Raw genomic sequence first — 20,209 nt, 5'->3', positions numbered from 1 at the left:
TATGTGGGATTGAGTCAAAATAAACTGCTGTTCATGGTGATGAAAGAAGACAGAGTGCAACAGTTTGGCTCACTGATGTGTGTGTGGAGCTCAGCGAAAGATACATCAGGCCTTGATATGCACACAAGACTTGTTAGTTGGACTTGTTATGTTGTCTTGTAATGAAATATTTCTTTGTGTCTCCCCACAAGGCTGAAGGAACGCCACAAATGGTCAGTCACAACGCCCTCCTCTGTCCTGCAGGTGAGTGTTCACAGACAACATGTGTATCAGCGTCTGGTACCTGAAAGTCTCGGGGGTCAGCGGCCATCTTGATCCTGTCAGTTTGAGCAGAGCAATCTGTCATGGAGACGTGTCAGAAGCTCTCGCTGTCGTTCAGTGTGAGGTTGTTGTTGTTTTCCACCTAGTCTCGCCACCAGACAATCAGAGATCTCTGCCTTCTGATAGTCTGGGGACACTCCTTTCTAAAGTGTGTTTAACACACCGGCGAAAACAGCCGGCAACAAAGCAACGCCTCTTGCATTTTTGAAAAAGACACGCCTTCTCGGAAATGTGCGCTCCTCCTTTCCTCGTCCGCAAGGAAACAAACACACAGAGAGCTTGAAAATGGATGCCGAGAGATTAAACTCCGTTTTATCAAACGTGTGCTCATCCGTGAAGAAAATAACTTTTCCAGCGGATGTCTTAGTTACAACATGATTGAGCTAACTGGAGTAGTTTCATGTCGTATCCGACAACGGGAGGCTTTTAACAGATGACGTCCTGATGTTAGCTTTGCTGCTAGTGTTAGCTGTCCCTGTCAGCTGCAGCCACTGATGCTTTCTAGACATCGTGATTTCCCAAAACTGAATAAATACCACACATAGCAACACAAAACTGCTTTGCTAGCTCAATCATGTTGTAACTAAGATATCCGCTGGAAAAGATATTTTTTTCACGGACGGTTTAATGAGTTATTACCTATTACAGACACTGCTAACGGCTAACAGCTAACGGTTAGCCCAGCTAAACGTGCACACAGAAATAGTAATGTTTGTTCAATCATTGTGTTTATAGACTTTACAAACATCGGATTAGTCTAAACGGTGATACAGTGATGTGAAAAATGGGATATATAGGCTATATATATATATAGCTAAAAGCTCTGCTGGTTTTCTACCCGAAGTATTTGTAAACAACAAGGCGATTCCCTCTATAGTCCAGCCGGACGGATGAGTCATGGCCTTGTAAAAGATTATGTTTGTTTCATTTAGTTGGCGAGAATGTGTCGCTGCAAACGGCGTTTTCTGCGAGCACGGCTGAGCCATTTTGTACCGCTACACGTGTTTCTAGTGGGACTATGTTTACGAGCACAAGAGTTCAGTGAGCCACCGAAGGACCGCCCTGCAGATTTACTATTGGTTCTGCAACGTAGGGAGTTTTTAAACTCTGAAATTGTATCCGCCCATCTAAACACAAAATCAGGGAGAAAGACATCAGTCTTTAGTCAAGCAAAGCGTCTAAAGACTGACTTGTGAGTCTATTTTCCACCATGTCGGAACAAAAGGTCAACGACAGCTGTGATTTGGTTGCTACATTGGGAACACTGACTTTGTTTGTTAGTGTTAAAATAAAATCACACATAAGTACCTGTAACAAAGCCAGGAGACTGTTAGCTTAGCTTAGCATAAAGACTAACCTGGTTGTGTCCTCACCTCTGAAGCTCACTAATGAACGTGTTCATTTTGTTTGTTTAATCCGTAACAAAGATGTAAAATGCTAAGTATAGTTTTATGTGATAGACCTCTGATTGGGCCCAAAAAAATCAGGCCTGACCCTGCATGGATACCTGCGCAGTTTCTGCTTGAACCATGGCAGCAGTTTTTGGCCGGAGCCAGTTTAAAAACCTGAATTTCTACAGTAGAACATATCTAAAGTGACGTAAAGATAACATGTAATACAGAATATGAGTGTAGAGACGAACAGATGATTTGTGCTGATTAAGATTCAACAAAAGTCTCGAGGGAGCGTTTGTGCGATCAAGGGACATCTGTGCAGCAGCAGGATAAATCCCCCCATGGAGTACAGACACTGGTGGTGGTGGCTGATGATTCTGAGGCTGATGAGGCTGATGCATCTGTAAAGACTAGGTGGTGATGGGGAAGTGGAGGGAGCAGCAAGAAAGAACCAGAATCATCTGATGACTCAATTGACCGATCCAGACAATGACACCTAGAGACAGTGAATGAGCATACGTGCAAGGAGTGAATGGCAGGGTGAGAAAGAAACTTACAGCCTGAGCATGAAAAGTATTGTTTCACTGACTGAACTTTCGCTGGAGCTTCATTACAGTAGTCTGTCATCAGCGTTCCATGGCGATGTGGCGTGCTGATGATGACCACCTCTCTTGGCTGTATGTTAGGCCCATCTCTCCCACTGCTGGGGTGGCAGAAGCCAACACTGCCAGCCAAGTCGCCTGCAGCCCCTCGCTATCTTTCTCTAGTTTCCTGTCTCCTCCCATGTTTTCCTCTTTATTCAGTCCATTATAACTCCTGCCATGTACGCTCGAGAGCTGCCAGTTTCATTAAAGAAAAAAAAACGCTGCTAAATTGGCGTGAACCTGATCCGATTCAGGCCCGGGGGCAGTCATAAGAAATTACAGCCTGGCCCAGCCAGAACCTGTCGGGTCAAGTTGGGCCCAGTCAAACTGGGCCTGAGAATCAGAGCTCTATGATGGGCTAAGCTAAGCAGCTGTTTTCTGTAGTTTCAGAGATGTCAAGATGTCAAAGATGTCAAAATGTCAAGCTGTTCTCTTTTTCCTGTATGATTTATGTGCTGTCTTTCCTTCTCTGTGTGTCGTCAGACGGACCTGTGGAGAAGAAAATCTCTCTGCTGATGCCTGAGATGTTTGTGGCTGGATCAGCCAGGGCCACTGTCTCCGTGCTGGGTCAGTGACGCTATATGAAGACACTTACTGAGATGTTTCCCCATTAGCTGTCAAGACTTCAGCATGTTTTTTAACCTTTTCATTGCTTCTGCAGGTGATCTGATGGGCCGGGCCATGAAGAACCTGGACAAGCTCCTGGCCATGCCGTACGGCTGCGGGGAGCAGAACATGGTGCTGTTTGCACCCAACATCTTCATCCTCAACTACCTGAAAAGCACCGGTCAGCTGACCGAGGAAATTCAGGACAGAGCGACGCGCTTCCTGGAGAGCGGTGAGTCGTTGCGTTCCAGCTGTGACGGACAGAGTGTGGGGAAGAAATGTCTTAATGTAATACCATGTTGATAATGTTGCCATATTATTTTTACTCAGACAGTATCAGTGAGATCTTTCTTTTTCTGGCCGTTACTCATCGTCTTATCTCAGAAACAGAAGGGGAGAACACTGGTGACACTAATCTTGGCTGTCCACCTTGTAACTGTGCTGATTGTATAGATCTGTGCTGTCAGGGGGAAGATGTGTGTGAAGCATCCATGTTTTTACAGACATGGATCTGAACTGTAGGAGAAACTTGACAACTTGGCAAACAACCGTAGGCAATAATTCTAGCTGGGCAATACGATAACTACAACGACTAATATCTTACCATATGATGAGGAAAACTCTGTCTGTGTGTCTGTTCCATGTTTTTCTCCTCACTGACCTGGTCAATCCATGTGAAATTTGGCACAGTGGTAGAGGGTCATGGGAGGATGCCAATGAAGCAATATTACATCAATTGGCCAAAGGGGGGCGCTATAGCAACTGATTGAAATGGCAAACTTTGCATGGGCATATCTCATGCCCCGTATGTCGTAGAGACATGAAACTTTGCACAGAGATGCCTCTCCTCATGAGGAACACATTTGCCCCAAGAACCCATAACTTCTGCTTAAATAGATTTTCTGCCATTTTGAATTTTTTGAAAAACACTTCAAATGGATCTCTTCCTAGGAAGTTTGAGCGATCTGCATGAAACTGGGTGAACATAATCTAGGGACCAATATCTAAAGTTCCCTCTTGGCAAAAGTTGGAAAACTTACTAAAACTGAGCTTCTATAAGGCAATGAATATTGCGGAGGGCGTGACTCATCACATAAAGGTGAATAACATCTCAAGGGTTTCACCCATCACCACGCAACTTTGTAGGCATATGACCACACATAATCTGAGGGGACCCCTCCATTATTGAGCCCATCAAACAAAATGGGGGCGCTAGAGAGCTCATTTCTTATCTAGGCCTAACCGCCATATGGATTTTTACTAAACTTGGTAGATATGTAGAACAGGACGCCTCAAGGTGATTGGAGAAATTTAACAACAGAAAAATGAACGAAGGCCGGATTCCAACCCCCACCGCCGCAACAAGGTCTAGCCGCACCTTTCCCATGTGAACTATCAATGCACCCCCACATATAAACACTTTAACTATCTGCCTTTCAACGTGCTACCTCAGCTACTAATGTACAGTTTTAGCCCACTAACTATCCCACTATTGGCAATGGTACTACTGTACTTTCTATAAAGCAATCGTACTATCAAATCCACAAACACTCTGTCTGAATACATTGCTCTTCTTAATGGGTTCAGGTGACTATTTAATCTGCAATTTCCTATGACCTGTATCCCAAACACACACCATGTGAAACTGTACGTGGGCAACTGTGCACTCAGTGGGTATGGACTAGTATCAGTATATTTTCAAGCAAGATACAAATTTAGACAACACCGTTTGTATCGATATAGGAGCAAGTTGCGTTACATAACACTTAGTTTAGAGTTAAAAGAAATGAATGGTTGGGCTGGCCATGTTCAGACAGGGTCGTTACCTGGCCCATTAAATACATGCAGTAGCACATCTCTGGTTAATCAGTGTCACATGAAAGCTGTATTTTCACTCTTTTTTACCTCACTATCATTAAAGATAAAATGATCATCACAGTAATAACTCTCCAAAGTTTTAAAATCTTGTCTCATAGTGTTATAAATTGCTCCGCAGTGTTCTGACATCTGCCTTCAGTCTCTTGGATCTATTATTTAAACCAGCCTTCGGGGATTGTATTTCATCGTCTCATCGGTGTGTGAAAGAACAGGCCCTCACCGACGGAGCCCCCCTTCCCTCCTCGCGCTGTCTGTCTGTCTGTCTGTCTGGAGCGTAAGTTTGTAAATGTGACAGTTTTGTTCATGTGTGTCTGTGTGCTGCAGGATATCAGAGGGAACTCACCTACAAACATGATGATGGCTCCTACAGTGCCTTCGGGAAGAGCGATGAGTCTGGAAACACCTGGTCAGTAAACTCAGTGATGTAATGAGTCGATGATGCTCAGGATGCAGATAATGATGCTGTGTAATGGCCATGACAGTTTCTGTGAACATGCGTAGAGACACTGGTCACCAGTTTGACTCATTTTAAAGAGGAAAAAACAAAAGCTAGTCAGTTATAAACAAAACCAATTTAATATTGTACATATATAATTATTTTTAGAAATGATGGAGCATATTTCATACATTAACAAACTTTTTAAAATTAGAAGAGGCATTTTTAAAAATAATTTTATGTTATTTTAGAATAATAATAGTTATTCTATCATATTTTACATATGAAACTATGAACTTTTAAGTTTTAGTTAGATCTATAAAACTCAGGAGGAACCAGAAATTCCACCCACTGTCTGCTCATTTTACCGACACACCTGTCACTTGAGAAGTCCCAAAATAATATGAATAATAAAATATGTTCGTGATTATATAACTGGTGATATAATGAAGTTGCATCAGTGGTTATAGAACATTTTCAAACATTTATCTCGAGCTTTGCTGTTCATCTGAATATTTTCAGCTCAGATCTCACACTTCATTTGATGAGAGAATAAAAATGACACACAGACACAGTGGGAGGTGTACACACACACACACACACACACACACACACACACACACACACACACACACACACACAGTGAGTCCTTTCTGGTGTTTGGCACCAGCCAGCGTCCTAATAATTTACTTTATGGGGAACCTGCCAGAAAATATTAATATTTGCATTTAATGGGCTTACAGCACAGTGCCTCGGGGGATTTAACAAACCCTCTGCTGTTTGAAAGGGTGCTGGGCAGTTTGGCAGTTGGTGAGTGTGTGTGGGTGTGTGTTTGTTGTCGGGAGAAACTAGGGCTCTCAAGTGTTTGATTACATTAAAATTCCAGCAGGACATTGGACGCAATTGTTCATATCACTAAAAATATAAAGACTTTGCTACAAAGTGAGAGAAAATATTAAGATTTGTATTCAAAGTTTCATGTCATATGACATTTTTAGCCTCTTTTACCTCCATTGTTTTGGTTTTCGGGCTTACAAACTCTACATCAACCCCATTTCAACATGTAGCAGGCAGCTGTTATAGGAAAATGCGTTGATAAATCCACTGTAGGGGAGAGTGGGGCAAGATGAGCCAGTGGTAAGGCTGCCCCCGACTAAGAATGTTCCTACTCGACCAATAGTCATCATGTAGGTCCATCAGTGGACTAGTCTCCTGCATGTTTCTGATATTAATGTAATGATTAAATGATATATTTTGGTGGTTTGAGTTGAAGGTGTGAGAAAGAATAGTATCAGTAACATTGTTAACACTGTGCTACATTACAGAGAAATACAAACCGTACTAATGACCCTTCATTAATATAGGCCTATATTTTATCTCCAAGTGCACGTCACACACTGAGCGAGCCGCCTGTTAATGACGCTGTGGGCTAATGGGCATGTAGCTACTTCCATGTTTCACATGATACGTCATGTTTGTAGTCGACCAATGAAGATGAGTTTACATATCACCTTGGGTTCGTCCTTCACCTTCTCAAAATGATCCCACACTTTGGATTTCCTGCACGACATGTTATTAACTAGCCTGTGGAATAACCGCAGGTACCAGCCCTGGAGATTAACCTGACTCCTGTCTGACTGCTGAGCGTGGACACAGCTCCTGATAGAGTTTCACATCTTGCCGACTAATGATCTTTCTGGTCAACTCAGGTTTGGTCGACTTTCAGGGGGGCAGCCCTAATTTTTTAGCATGTCAGGTATAATGACTGTTACATCAAAGCAAATTTATCCAGGTCTATAAATGTATGTTATACATCTTGGTGATTTGCCATTGTATACAACCACGTGAGTCATTTAGCTAGAGATTAACCAAGGACTGTTAAACCAGGCATTACCGTTCTTTGGGCAACTTCAATTGTCAAACAAAGATGGATGTTGTTGCGTTTCCATCTGTAATTTTCAGCCTTCATGTTTTGCACAAAGCAATATGTTTTTGTAAACCACCACAAAGTTTTTGTTCGTGAACAGAGTTATCTTTGGTATCATTGTTTTCCAAATGGCGCTCTTAATGTAAACTTGGCTCTTCACAGTTCTTTCTTACAACTTGACCAAATGCTGACAAAGTAGATCTGGGGAGTAAAGTGTCAACTTCTCAGGCGTTAATGTTAGTTGATTCAGGACATAAAAGAAAATGAATAGATTTGTGGATTTTTAAATGGCACACTTTTTATTCTGTGGGCTTGGGAGAAGGTGTTTTCAAGTCAGAAGACTCAAGCCCAAGTGAAGTCACGAGTTACTGACGTTAAAGTCCAAGTCCAGTTGTGTTTTTTGAGTCCACACGTCTGCTAGCTGGTGAACATAGTGTAGCATTAAGCAGCCTAAGGGGTTGGTGGAGACCAAAAACAGAGCTTAAAGGAAAGTCAGGTGGTCAGAAACACAACTTGAGATGATGGCTGATGTAAGGGGCCAAAAAGTTAATCATTGCATATTTTTGTGCACCTTAAAATATCAGTGGAATCAGTGGAGTTGGTCCGTACCATCCATTCTGATTATAGTGCAACACAACATGTGTAGTGTAATGTAACATGTCTGTAAATGACTTCCTTCAGGAGCATTACATCTGAATTATGATCCAAATATAAGCGATGTGGATATTTTACTTTCGCTGCCTGTCTGTCAGCTCCAGCTGTCTTTATTCTGCTGCGCTCGTGTGCAGCTCGGAGGAATATGATTGTTGTTATGATAGTTGTGGATGCAGCTCAGGCCAGGCGCTCTGTGTTCGTCTGAGACAGGAGGCTGTTATGTAATTGTCCTGAAGCGAGGTTCATCTTGGGGTTACCAACACAGGCACACGTGGTTGGATCTGTTTGCTAAAAAGTGTGTGTGTGTGTTTGGTGTCTTTCAGGTTGACCTCTTTTGTGATGAAGTCCTTTGGTGGGGCGAGACCATACATATATGTGCACGCCAAGCACATTAAAGAAGCCAGGAGGTGGCTCTCCAAACACCAGCGGCCCGACGGCTGCATCAGATCTGTGGGGAAACTCTTCCACAACGGCATGAAGGTGAGAATATTTAACATAGACATTTTAGACAGGAGTATCTGATTTCATCATCGTCTGCTTTTGGTCGTTCAAAGCTCTGCTTGGGTGAATTTTTCCTCTAAGACAGAACCATAGAATTAGCTCAATGTGAGGAGTCATTTGCAGAGATTCAGAGAGCTGTGAGTGTGTGCAGAGAGCTGAGACTGCCCCAGGCCTGCAGGCGAGCTGCACACACACACACACACACACACACACACACACACACAGAGAGCAGAGGAAATATCCCAAACAAATTATTGTTCGCTGGTCCCTATTAAAGTGAAACATTTACCAGAGCCGACTAACACCAAAAAGCCATGACAGCTGTGTGTCTGAGGCAGGTACTCATGGTTTTATTGTAGTTGTTGTGGATAAAGCTTTTCCAGGCACTAATACCAGCTGAGTACTGTGGACTAACATGTGTAATTGGTAAAACTCTGACAATTAAGACGTCAAGGTCAGTCTGAAGGGATTTTTTTAATATAAAATGGCAGGTGTAGACTATTTCTGCTTGTGTTGTGAAAACATATGTGAATTCTTTTTTAAAATTTATGAGGAGGGATAATCTCAAACACCGGGGCATGGCCGCCAGGTAAGGGCACAGATATGAGTTTTATCTGCTCAGCTCAGGCTTAGCCTTTACCTCTCTGACACTTGAGGTAAGTAGAGAGTAGATAACTGTGTGTTTTATCCTTGTGTTTATTTTCTCAGGCGAGGAAAGAGGAAAGAGACAAAGTGAAGTGTGCACAGTTTTGTTTAGTTAAATTTAATCAAGTTAATGGCCGGTGGGTGTGCCCGGGTAATAAAGCAACAATGCTTCTAATCAGCAGTAACTGAATCAATTTTGTCACTAAATGAAAAACACATGCACGTGCAGTGCTCAGCGGCAAAGTTTGAGTTTCACACATTGTTCCAGGATTACAGGGACTCCAACAGACCGTCGATGACTGCTGTTATAGTCCGAACTGATAACTGTACATAAAGAAGGACAATGCATCTCCACTTCCTCCCACTGTACAAAAATGAAGCCAAAATACTGTAGGTACGGGCGGTGCCATCTTGGCAGCGAGAGTCTGCGCCATAGCGATCTCTGTGGTATTGAACTCCCGCAGGCAGGACCATGGATTGCGGGCCAAAAAATGAACACTTGAACATACATCAGTGTGAGAAAACTAACTAACATGGCAAACCATCTTTGGGAGAAATGTTTTTATGCCACTGCACCAGAGCGATGGAGGGTTTATGTTTTCTGGTTGTCCGTCCGTCTGTCCGTCCCATTCTTGTGACTGTGATATCTCCAAGAATGTCCTGAGGGACTTCATTCAGATTTGGCACAAATGTCCATTTGGACTCAGGACTCATTTTGTGGTCAAAGGTCAAAGTCACTGTGACCTTGCATCCATCTTATTCTCGTGAACGCGATATCTGAAGAAGGCCTTGAGACATTTTCCTTAAATTTGACACAGACATTCACTTGGACTCATGAATAACCTTATTAGAATTTGGTGGTCAAAGGTCAACGTCACTGTGACCTCGCAAAACATGTTTTTGGGCGTAACTCAAGAATTCATAGGCTAATTATGACAAATTTTCACACAGATGTCTTATAGAATAAAAATGATTAAGTGATGACATTTTATATCCAAAAAGTCAAAGGTCAACTTCACTGTAACATCATAATGTTCTGCAAAAATGTAATAGCTCAGTAACAAAAGGCAAGATACTGAATTGGTGACGCTAATTATGAGTGTCCACCTTGACGCTTTCCTGTGTAAAGCATCCAAACTGTAACTGCAACTTGATTGGTTCGAGCAGGCATACAACAGCAAGGCAGTAATTCTAGTTAGTTAAGCCCATGTCTCATCCTGAGGGGAGGGGGCAGAGTTTATGACCATCACTGCAGCCAGTCAACAACAGGGGGCAGTCAAGATGTTTTGGCTACACTTATGGGGGAGCTGTCATGTCGTCCATCTTTATTCTACAGTCTTTGGTCCTAACAGGCATCTTTGTTGCATGTCGTTTCCAGTCTCTTTCCCATCATTTCCTGTCGTCTTGCTATTTGACCATAATGGCAGGACACGGTCAAGTTCAGCTCACATCCCAGCTACATCAGCTAATCAAACAGCCAATCAACTGATAGAGCAGCTGATTGATGGAAGGGAGTCAGCTGATAGATCACATGATTCCTTTCTATGCAACCAATTGGATAATCTCATTCAGGGCGCCCTGTTTAAACTGCTCTGGCCTGCCTACTGTTGCTGCTTCCTCTGCAAGCTGCTTTGCAACCTGCCTCCACCCCAGCTCCTCCTTTTTATGTTGTGTCTGACTTATCAATGTCATTTTTGTTTGTCACTGATGCTGCTCTGTTCTGTTCCCGGGGGTCTCTGCTGCTGCTCTCCCTGCCTCAGGCTTTCCATGTAGGCACATGGAAGGGCAGAGAGCTTTGCTCTCTCTGCCTTAAGGCTTTCCATGTAGATGCGGAAGAGGTTTTTTACATAGGCCTAGGAAGGCGGAGGAGCCCCAGAACAGACCCGTACCGCCAAACATAATGCAAATGGAATTAAAGTTTCCTTTGACTAAAGTGTTCCTGACTGAACTGTTGTCTCAAAGGCATTGTTAAGGCAATGTTAAACATTATACTCTGCCTTAAGTACTCCATGTTCTCATGATGGGGAGGACAGTAGTAGGAGTAATAATAAAATAGTAATAAAAAGGTATGACACATTGACATAAGGAGGTTTATTGTGTGATCACTCCAAGGAAAGCATGAAGTGTGACAGAGCGCTGCTGATTGTTCCAACAGGGAGGAGTGAGCGACGATGTGTCCCTGACGGCCTACATTACTGCAGCCCTGCTGGAGCTGGACACCAACGCCACGGTGAGTCCGACACTGCCATCATCCTGCTGCAGCTGTGAGATGCTCGCCTGTTAAAGTCAATTTTAAGAGATGTCAGCCTGTGTTTCTTATCGTCTCTTCAGCTTTAAATAGTCTGTCCTGAGGGCTACATTTGTCTGAAACATTGCTAAATAGATGTCTCGCAGACGACCTTAATGCAGCTCTTACTTTGATAAGCCTGCAGAGAAATTAGTTTAGTAATAGTGTCTCTGTGGTTTCCTTTTGTGTCACAGGACCCCATGGTTCAGAACTGCCTCAACTGTCTCAAAAAAGCAATGGCGGGCCAGATGGACAACTTGTACACCACCGCCCTGCTGTCCTACACCTTCACCCTGGCCGGAGACGAGGAGATCAGGAGCAAACTCATCGCTTACCTGAACGCAAAGTCCTCCACAGAGGGTAAGGGACTGAAACCACCAGCAACATCTGCATCTCTGGCTTTACAGCTGGTTCCCCCCAAATAATATTACTGGAGCTATCAAGCAGCATGAACACAAACATGAAACTAGGAAGCACAAAACTTTCTGAGAAGCATATACATGTCTCACTGCTACATTTGCTAAATCAGCAGTTGTAACATATGCAATAGTTGAAGTACTTTAAATTTAAATTTTCAATTTAACTGTGAGTGTTGAGTGAAGTTGAGTGTCAGTTTAAGACAAAATTTCCCTTAAAGTTTAAACACTAAACGGAGTTGAGGTGTCAGTCAAAATGAAGGTGATAAATTGTGCAGAAAGTTTCAATTGACTGAAGCAGTTATAGTGAATTAAACACTGGAAAATGAAGTTGTTTATTTGGTGGTAAAACTTGACATGTGTCAGTTGAACTGCAAGTACCTGTGTCCACACAGAATTTTTTAATTTGTGGGCCAGTGTCTTTTTTTCAAATGTTCTCAATGAGAATAGAACAAATGCATACTATACTATGACTTTTTTCATGACTTTGGACGACATGCTATACTCTGACTTTTTTTTGTGATTCTGGACGACATACTATACTCTGACTTTTTTTATGATTCTGGACGACATACTATACTCTGACTTTTTTTATGATTCTGGACGACATACTATACTCTGACTTTTTTTTGTGATTCTGGACGACATACTATACTCTGACTTTTTTTATGATTCTGGACGACATACTATACTCTGACTTTTTTTTGTGATTCTGGACGACATACTATACTCTGACTTTTTTTTGTGATTCTGGACGACATACTATGATGCTTTTCATGACTTTGGACGACATACTATACTCTGACTTTTTTTATGATTCTGGACGACATACTATACTATGACTTTTTTTCATAGTTTTTGATGACATACTATACTCTGACTTTTTTTATGATTTTGGACGACATACTATACTCTGACTTTTTTTTATGATTCTGGACGACATACTATACTATGACTTTTTTTCATGACTTTGGACGACATACTATACTATGACTTTTTTTCATGACTTTGGACGACATACTATATTATGACTTTTTTTCATAGTTTTTGATGACATACTATACTCTGACTTTTTTTATGATTTTGGACGACATACTATACTCTGACTTTTTTTATGATTTTGGACGACATACCATACTATGACTTTTTTTCATGACTTTGGACAACATACTATACTATGACTTTTTTTTTTATGATTTTGGACGACATACTATACTATGACTTTTTTTATGATTTTGGACAACATACCATACTATGACTTTTTTTTCATGACTTTGGACGACATACTATACTCTGACTTTTTTTTATGATTTTGGACGACATACCATACTATGACTTTTTTTTCATGACTTTGGACGACATACTATACTCTGACTTTTTTTTATGATTTTGGACGACATACCATACTATGACTTTTTTTTCATGACTTTGGACGACATACTATACTATGACTTTTTTTCATGACTTTGGACGACATACTATATTATGACTTTTTTTCATAGTTTTTGATGACATACCATACTCTGACTTTTTTTTCATGATTTTGGACGACATACTATACTCTGACTTTTTTTTCATGATTTTGGACGACATACTATACTCTGACTTTTTTTTCATGACTTTGGACGACATACTATACTATGACTTTTTTTTCATGATTTTGGACGACATACTATACTCTGACTTTTTTTCATGACTTTGGACGACATACTATATTATGACTTTTTTTCATAGTTTTTGATGACATACCATACTCTGACTTTTTTTTCATGACTTTGGACGACATACTATACTCTGACTTTTTTTATGATTTTGGACGACATACCATACTATGACTTTTTTTCATGACTTTGGACGACATACTATACTATGACTTTTTTTATGATTTTGGACGACATACTATACTATGACTTTTTTTATGATTTTGGACGACATACCATACTATGACTTTTTTTTCATGACTTTGGACGACATACTATACTCTGACTTTTTTTATGATTTTGGACGACATACTATACTATGACTTTTTTCATGATTTTGGACGACATACCATACTCTGACTTTTTTTTCATGACTTTGGACGACATACTATACTCTGACTTTTTTTATGATTTTGGACGACATACCATACTATGACTTTTTTTTCATGACTTTGGACGACATACTATACTATGACTTTTTTTATGATTTTGGACGACATACTATACTATGACTTTTTTTTCATGATTTTGGACGACATACTATGATGTTTTTCATGATTTTGGACGACATACCATACTATGACTTTTTTTCATGACTTTGGACGACATACTATACTATGACTTTTTTTATGATTTTGGACAACATACCATACTATGACTTTTTTTTCATGACTTTGGACGACATACTATACTCTGACTTTTTTTATGATTTTGGACGACATACTATACTCTGACTTTTTTCATGATTTTGGACGACATACCATACTCTGACTTTTTTTTCATGACTTTGGACGACATACTATACTCTGACTTTTTTTATGATTTTGGACGACATGCCATACTATGACTTTTTTTATGATTTTGGACGACATACTATACTATGACTTTTTTCATGATTTTGGACGACATACCATACTCTGACTTTTTTTTCATGACTTTGGACGACATACTATACTCTGACTTTTTTTATGATTTTGGACGACATACCATACTATGACTTTTTTTCATGACTTTGGACGACATACTATACTATGACTTTTTTTATGATTTTGGACGACATACTATACTATGACTTTTTTTCATGATTTTGGACGACATACTATACTATGACTTTTTTCATGATTTTTTACGGCATACTATACTATGACTTTTTTTCATGACTTTGGACGACATACTATACTATGACTTTTTTCATGACTTTAGATGACATACTATACTATGACTTTTTTCATGACTTTAGATGACATACTATACTATGACTTTTTTCATGATTTTAGATGACATTCTATACTATGACTTTTTTCATGATTTTGGACGACATACCATACTCTGACTTTTTTTTCATGACTTTGGACGACATACTATACTCTGACTTTTTTTATGATTTTGGACGACATACTATACTATGACTTTTTTTATGATTTTGGACGACATACTATACTATGACTTTTTTTCATGACTTTGGACGACATACTATACTATGACTTTTTTTTCATGATTTTGGACGACATACTATGATGTTTTTCATGATTTTGGACGACATACTATACTATGACTTTTTTTCATGATTTTGGACGACATACTATACTATGACTTTTTTTATGATTTTGGACGACATACTATACTATGACTTTTTTTCATGATTTTGGACGACATACTATACTATGACTTTTTTTCATGATTTTGGACGACATACTATACTCTGACTTTTTTTCATGATTTTGGATGACATACTATACTATGACTTTTTTTCATGATTTTGGACGACATACTATACTATGACTTTTTTCATGATTTTGGACGACATACTATACTATGACTTTTTTTCATGATTTTGGATGACATACCATACTATGACTTTTTTTCATGATTTTGGACGACATACTATACTATGACTTTTTTCATGATTTTGGACGACATACTATACTATGACTTTTTTCATGATTTTGGACGACATACTATACTATGACTTTTTTCATGATTTTTGATGACATACTATACTCTGACTTTTTTTATGATTTTGGACAACATACCATACTATGACTTTTTTTCATGACTTTGGACGACACACTATGATGTTTTTCATGATTTTGAACGACATACTATACTATGACTTTTTTTTCATGATTTTGGACGACATACTATACTATGACTTTTTTTATGATCTTTTCATGATTTACCACACTATGACCTTTTTAACAACATGTTTATGCTTCCATGCTGGCGATAGCTGTAGCCAGACGCATGTCGTTTTTTCTTCATCCCTGTGTCCGTCCATCTGGCCATCCGGCGATCCGTCCATCCATCCTGTTTTCTTTATTGCAGTGTGTCATGAACACCTTGAGAAAAATTTTTCAACTTTCACACAAACAAATACTTAAAATATGCCCTCAACAGAATATGACCTTGCATCTGGCTCATTCTTGTGCACACTATATCCCCAAAACACTCCAAATCATACTAAGGAAATTTCTTCAAATTTGACACAAAGTCCATTTGGACTGAAGAATAAACTGATCAGAATTTGGTGGTCATGTCAAGGTCAGTGTGACCTCATAAAAAAAAAATCCTTTGGCCATAACTCAATAATTCTTACACTACTTACGACAAAATTTCACATGAATATGAAATCAGATATAATGATAAAGTAATAACATCCAAAAGGTCAAAGGTCAGCTTCACTATGACATCATCATGTTCTGCATAAAACACTTTTCTGGCCATGTTTAAACATCATATTTCAGAAACAGAAGGAAAGACATTTGGTCAGATACTGAAGTGGTGATTTTAATCTTGAAACTGTGCTGATTGTATCGATCTTTGTGCTGCTGGGGGGGAGATGTGTGTGAAGATGGTATTTTCCATGATGAATTCCATGTGATACACTCTATGGTTTCTAAAATCTGTACAGTGTAGACCTACAGTACGAACTCATGAATTAAACTGAAGAGCACCAAGTTAGTAATTGCTAACGTCCTAATGGATGACCCTGTTGTTGTGACTGGCAGGAGGCACCCGTCACTGGGAGAGAGCAGGGGCATCTGGGAAAGGCCTGGACTCTTTGGAGGTGGAGATGACCTCCTACGTGCTGCTGGCTCTGCTCTCTGGTCCGGCCATACCAGAGTTTGGTCTGGATTACTCCTCCGGCATCGTCCGCTGGCTCGCCCAGCAACAAAACCCATATGGGGGCTTCTCTTCCACACAGGTGGGACACATCTCACACACAGCAGGTTTAACTGAAACCTTTAACCTCCTAATTGTTTTTTAATGACGCATTCAACCTCTCTGCTCCTCAGGACACTGTGGTGGCCCTCCAGGCTCTGGCTAAGTACGGCGCTGCCACCTACAGCGTGGAGGGCAGCACTACAGTGACAGTGACGTCGTTAGGAGGCCTGAACAAAGAGTTCACGGTGGATCAGCGCAACAGGCTGCTGTACCAGGAGGAGAGGCTGAGCGAGGTCCCTGGAGAGTACATGATCAAAGCCCAGGGACAGAGCTGCGTGCTGGCACAGGTATGAGCTGAGCGAGGACGAGGTCAACACCAAAACGTGAAGCAGCAACATGGGACTGAAGTCAGTGGCAAAAGACAATAGGAGAAGAACTTGGAGGCAAAGAGAAATGACTGGACTACTATGAATTAAAATATGAAAAGGAAATGAGTAAATAAAATCTGTAACACACCAGTTAAAAACACACATAATTATAAACAGTGACAACATGTTTCAGGTCATTTTACGTCCAGCCGATTCATCAGAAGGCTGATATTAATAAACAACGTTACAGAAAAAAAATCAGAGCAGTAAAATACAAAAATATACAGGCAGTATTTTTCATATATTCATCTCAAATTTAAATTTTTACAGCTTTAATTGAAAAGCTTACAACAGATTATTTTTCCATTGTAAACTGATGTTTGTGATGATCTGTCTCTCCACAGATCTCCATGCATTACAACGTCCCCCCTCCCCCCGACTTCTCTGCCTTCAACATCTCCACCAATACCATGGCCAAATGCAACACCAGCAGGCCTCAGCTCATCCTCTTTGTGCATGTCAGGTAGGTGTGTGTGTGTGTGTGTGTGTGTGTGTGTGTGTGTGTGTGTGTGTGTGTGTGTGTGTGAGATGACGATGTATATTCTCTTCTTTATTGCATCAGCAAACAGCACCATAATATAACACGGAACATAAAGTAGTTTAGCTGTTGGGCTTAGATAATGGCTTTGACCTTTGAGATGACCTTAACACAAATCAGCCAGCAAATTTACCTTTGTTGGTGTTGTTGTTGCACTAACTGCAACTCGTTAGTACAAACTTTTAACATCTTAAATTTATGGAAGTATAAAAGTCTGCACCTTTAAATTGCAAAGACAAAAACTGATCACATCAGATGAAGTGAGACTGCAGTGAGCATCACTATTGCCAGGTATTTAACTTTCTGTGTGTGTGTGTGTGTGTGAAGGTACCAGGGCAGGAGAGAGGAAACAAACATGGTCATCATCAACATCAAGCTGCTGTCTGGATACATTCTGGATAAGAGCTCCCTGAAGCTGGTCAGTTCCTCCACAGCTTCTTACTGATAACCCTCTTCCCATTCTCGGAAGCCATCGGCTGTATTCGCTGTCTGACTTCCGGCAGACGGTGAATACAGCCTCTGGGGGCAGACCCCCGATTTTTTGGCATTCCGGTTTGAGGAGGCGAATCTCCGTTTCCGACTTCTGTTTATCAAACGTGATACGCTCTTCTTCTTACAGACTCTACATTCACTGAATGTAGAGTCTGTATATAGAGACTACCCTCTTCCTAACTGGACGTGATGCAAACATCAGATAGTTTCAGTTTTTGCCAGTGAAGATCTTCCAATCTACCGGAGGTCACCAACAAACAGGATACACAATGTGTGGCTTTTGATAATCTGCTCACTCTGGCTCTATTTTTGCAAAGCTTTGTGCTCCTCCAGTTCATTTCCAGTGCAACAACACGAGCTGTTCCTCCGGCTCAACAGGCTCGCTGAATGTTGTTGTCACTTGTAGTGTATCTGGAGAATATTTGTTCCCTCGCTCAGTCAGGGTGTCCACAGATATAACTGAGTTAAATTTAAGACTTTTTAAGACCTTTTAATACCACCTTATATAAATTCAAGACCAAACCCGTCAGTTCAAATTGAACAGCAAGAAAACATGACAAAAATTGGGTGAGTTTAAGTTTAATGTGTTAAACGTAAAAAGAAAACAAAATCTCATTGCTGTCGTAAACGCTATTTTTTAGTGCAATTCTTCAGTCTGTCCAGTGATTGTTAACAGTCGTGTCTGTCAGGCTGGAGAAACATTAAATTGTTAATTGTTGAAATGTTAATATTACCAGACTGTACTGCTGCAGCTGATGTGTTCTCTTATGTACTGCAGCATACTCTTTATGTTGGTGTGTACTGATAGTGGTCTGTGTTGTGTGCTTTGGTAGCTGAAGAGCGACCGTTCAGTGAAGCGTGTGGACGTGGAGGAAGGATACATCAACATCTACTTAGATGGGGTAAGAAGCACTGACAGATTGACTCTGTGTCTTTGAATGTTGAGTCTTTGAATGTTGAAAGAAATGTCTTTATTTCCATAAACACCAGTGCAGCCATTATCTGCTGTGTGCTGAGTTTATGATGAGCAAAGTAAACTGTGAGGTTGGAAAGAGTGTAATCAGCAATCTGTGTGTTTGTGGTGCAGTTGAAGAAGGACGAGACAAAGATACACAGTGTGACATTAGAGGAGGACGTTCCTGTCAGGAACCTGAAACCAGCTGTGGTCAAAATCTACGATTACTACCAGACGAGTAAGAGTCTCATTCTTTTATGTTTTATGATGTTCAGTTTTCTTTGCTGTGAGTAAATGCCAAAGGCTTTTGGGAGAGAGACAGTGTGTCCTCACTGTCACAGTGCTGTGTATCTGATATATTGTTGTTGATGTTTTCAGGTGATGAGGCGGTCACTGAGTACACCTCCCCCTGTGCAGAGAGTAAGTAACATTTCTAAATATGTGTTCACACTGAACGCGAATTGTTTCACAAGTGGGGTTAGATACAAAGTCAAAGATGCACATAGACGTGAATTAGCGCTGGGTAACATGAATTATGCAATGTGAATGACACACGACACATTAAAAATTTTTTAACTTGAGTGAGAAATTCACGCAACACTGTCATGAAAGCCTGTCCGTGTTGAGACCCAGCTGAGATTCTTCTGACGTTACCAAGAATCAGGACGAACTTATTGTCTCTGTCGGTGCGCACCCAGAGCTCTACTACTCACGCCTAGTTTCCACTGACGTGTACGGAGACAAGTCAACCTGAAGTCCATTCATTCCTATGGGAATCTCTGTGATATCTGATGTGCCTGCGAAACTCCTCCCCTCCGTAATATGCTAACTGTTAGCTAGTTAGCAGCCTGTTAGCTAAGCTAGTGCACTGTCATACGGTCTCCCCGAAATCCACGGCAAAAGTTCAAGTTTTTGAACATGTTTGAGGCAAATTCCAGACCGAAATATTCCAGAGGGGAGCAATTTCCATGCTCATCATGTTTCCATCATCGGTTGTACCTCGCTCCACACCGGGTTAGCTGTTAGCTGCCTTTCCCCAGTCAGTTAGCTAGCACGACCATCAGTCAGGGTGAATATTTGCCAGTTGCTAAATACTCCACAAAAAAACCCTTAGCATCCACACAAGTAACATGATGCGAAAATTTGCTTTGTGTTTGGTGTGAACACGCCATAAGCTAAGTTTTCTGTCATGCTACATTTGATGTTAGATACAGATGAAGCG

General features: G+C 40.7%; 1 protein-coding gene across 3 annotated transcripts in view; it reads left to right on the top strand.

Annotated features, from left to right (window-relative positions):
• Window positions 1–20,209, top strand: part of LOC125889143 (alpha-2-macroglobulin) — a 49,805-nt gene that overhangs the window by 27,967 nt on the left and 1,629 nt on the right. For all 3 annotated transcript variants that reach the window (XM_049576880.1, XM_049576881.1, XM_049576879.1), the window contains exons 22-35: window positions 192–243; window positions 2,843–2,926; window positions 3,021–3,197; window positions 5,168–5,249; window positions 8,184–8,340; window positions 11,162–11,236; window positions 11,488–11,653; window positions 16,418–16,614; window positions 16,706–16,921; window positions 17,347–17,465; window positions 17,868–17,958; window positions 18,866–18,934; window positions 19,120–19,225; window positions 19,366–19,407. In XM_049576880.1, coding sequence (XP_049432837.1) covers window positions 192–243; window positions 2,843–2,926; window positions 3,021–3,197; window positions 5,168–5,249; window positions 8,184–8,340; window positions 11,162–11,236; window positions 11,488–11,653; window positions 16,418–16,614; window positions 16,706–16,921; window positions 17,347–17,465; window positions 17,868–17,958; window positions 18,866–18,934; window positions 19,120–19,225; window positions 19,366–19,407 — 1,633 coding nt within the window. The remainder of the gene's footprint in view (window positions 1–191; window positions 244–2,842; window positions 2,927–3,020; window positions 3,198–5,167; window positions 5,250–8,183; window positions 8,341–11,161; window positions 11,237–11,487; window positions 11,654–16,417; window positions 16,615–16,705; window positions 16,922–17,346; window positions 17,466–17,867; window positions 17,959–18,865; window positions 18,935–19,119; window positions 19,226–19,365; window positions 19,408–20,209) is intronic.

This window comes from Epinephelus fuscoguttatus, linkage group LG5 (genome assembly GCF_011397635.1).
Source record: "Epinephelus fuscoguttatus linkage group LG5, E.fuscoguttatus.final_Chr_v1".
Taxonomy (NCBI): domain Eukaryota; kingdom Metazoa; phylum Chordata; class Actinopteri; order Perciformes; family Serranidae; genus Epinephelus; species Epinephelus fuscoguttatus.
This window is presented reverse-complemented; position numbering and strand designations above follow the sequence as displayed.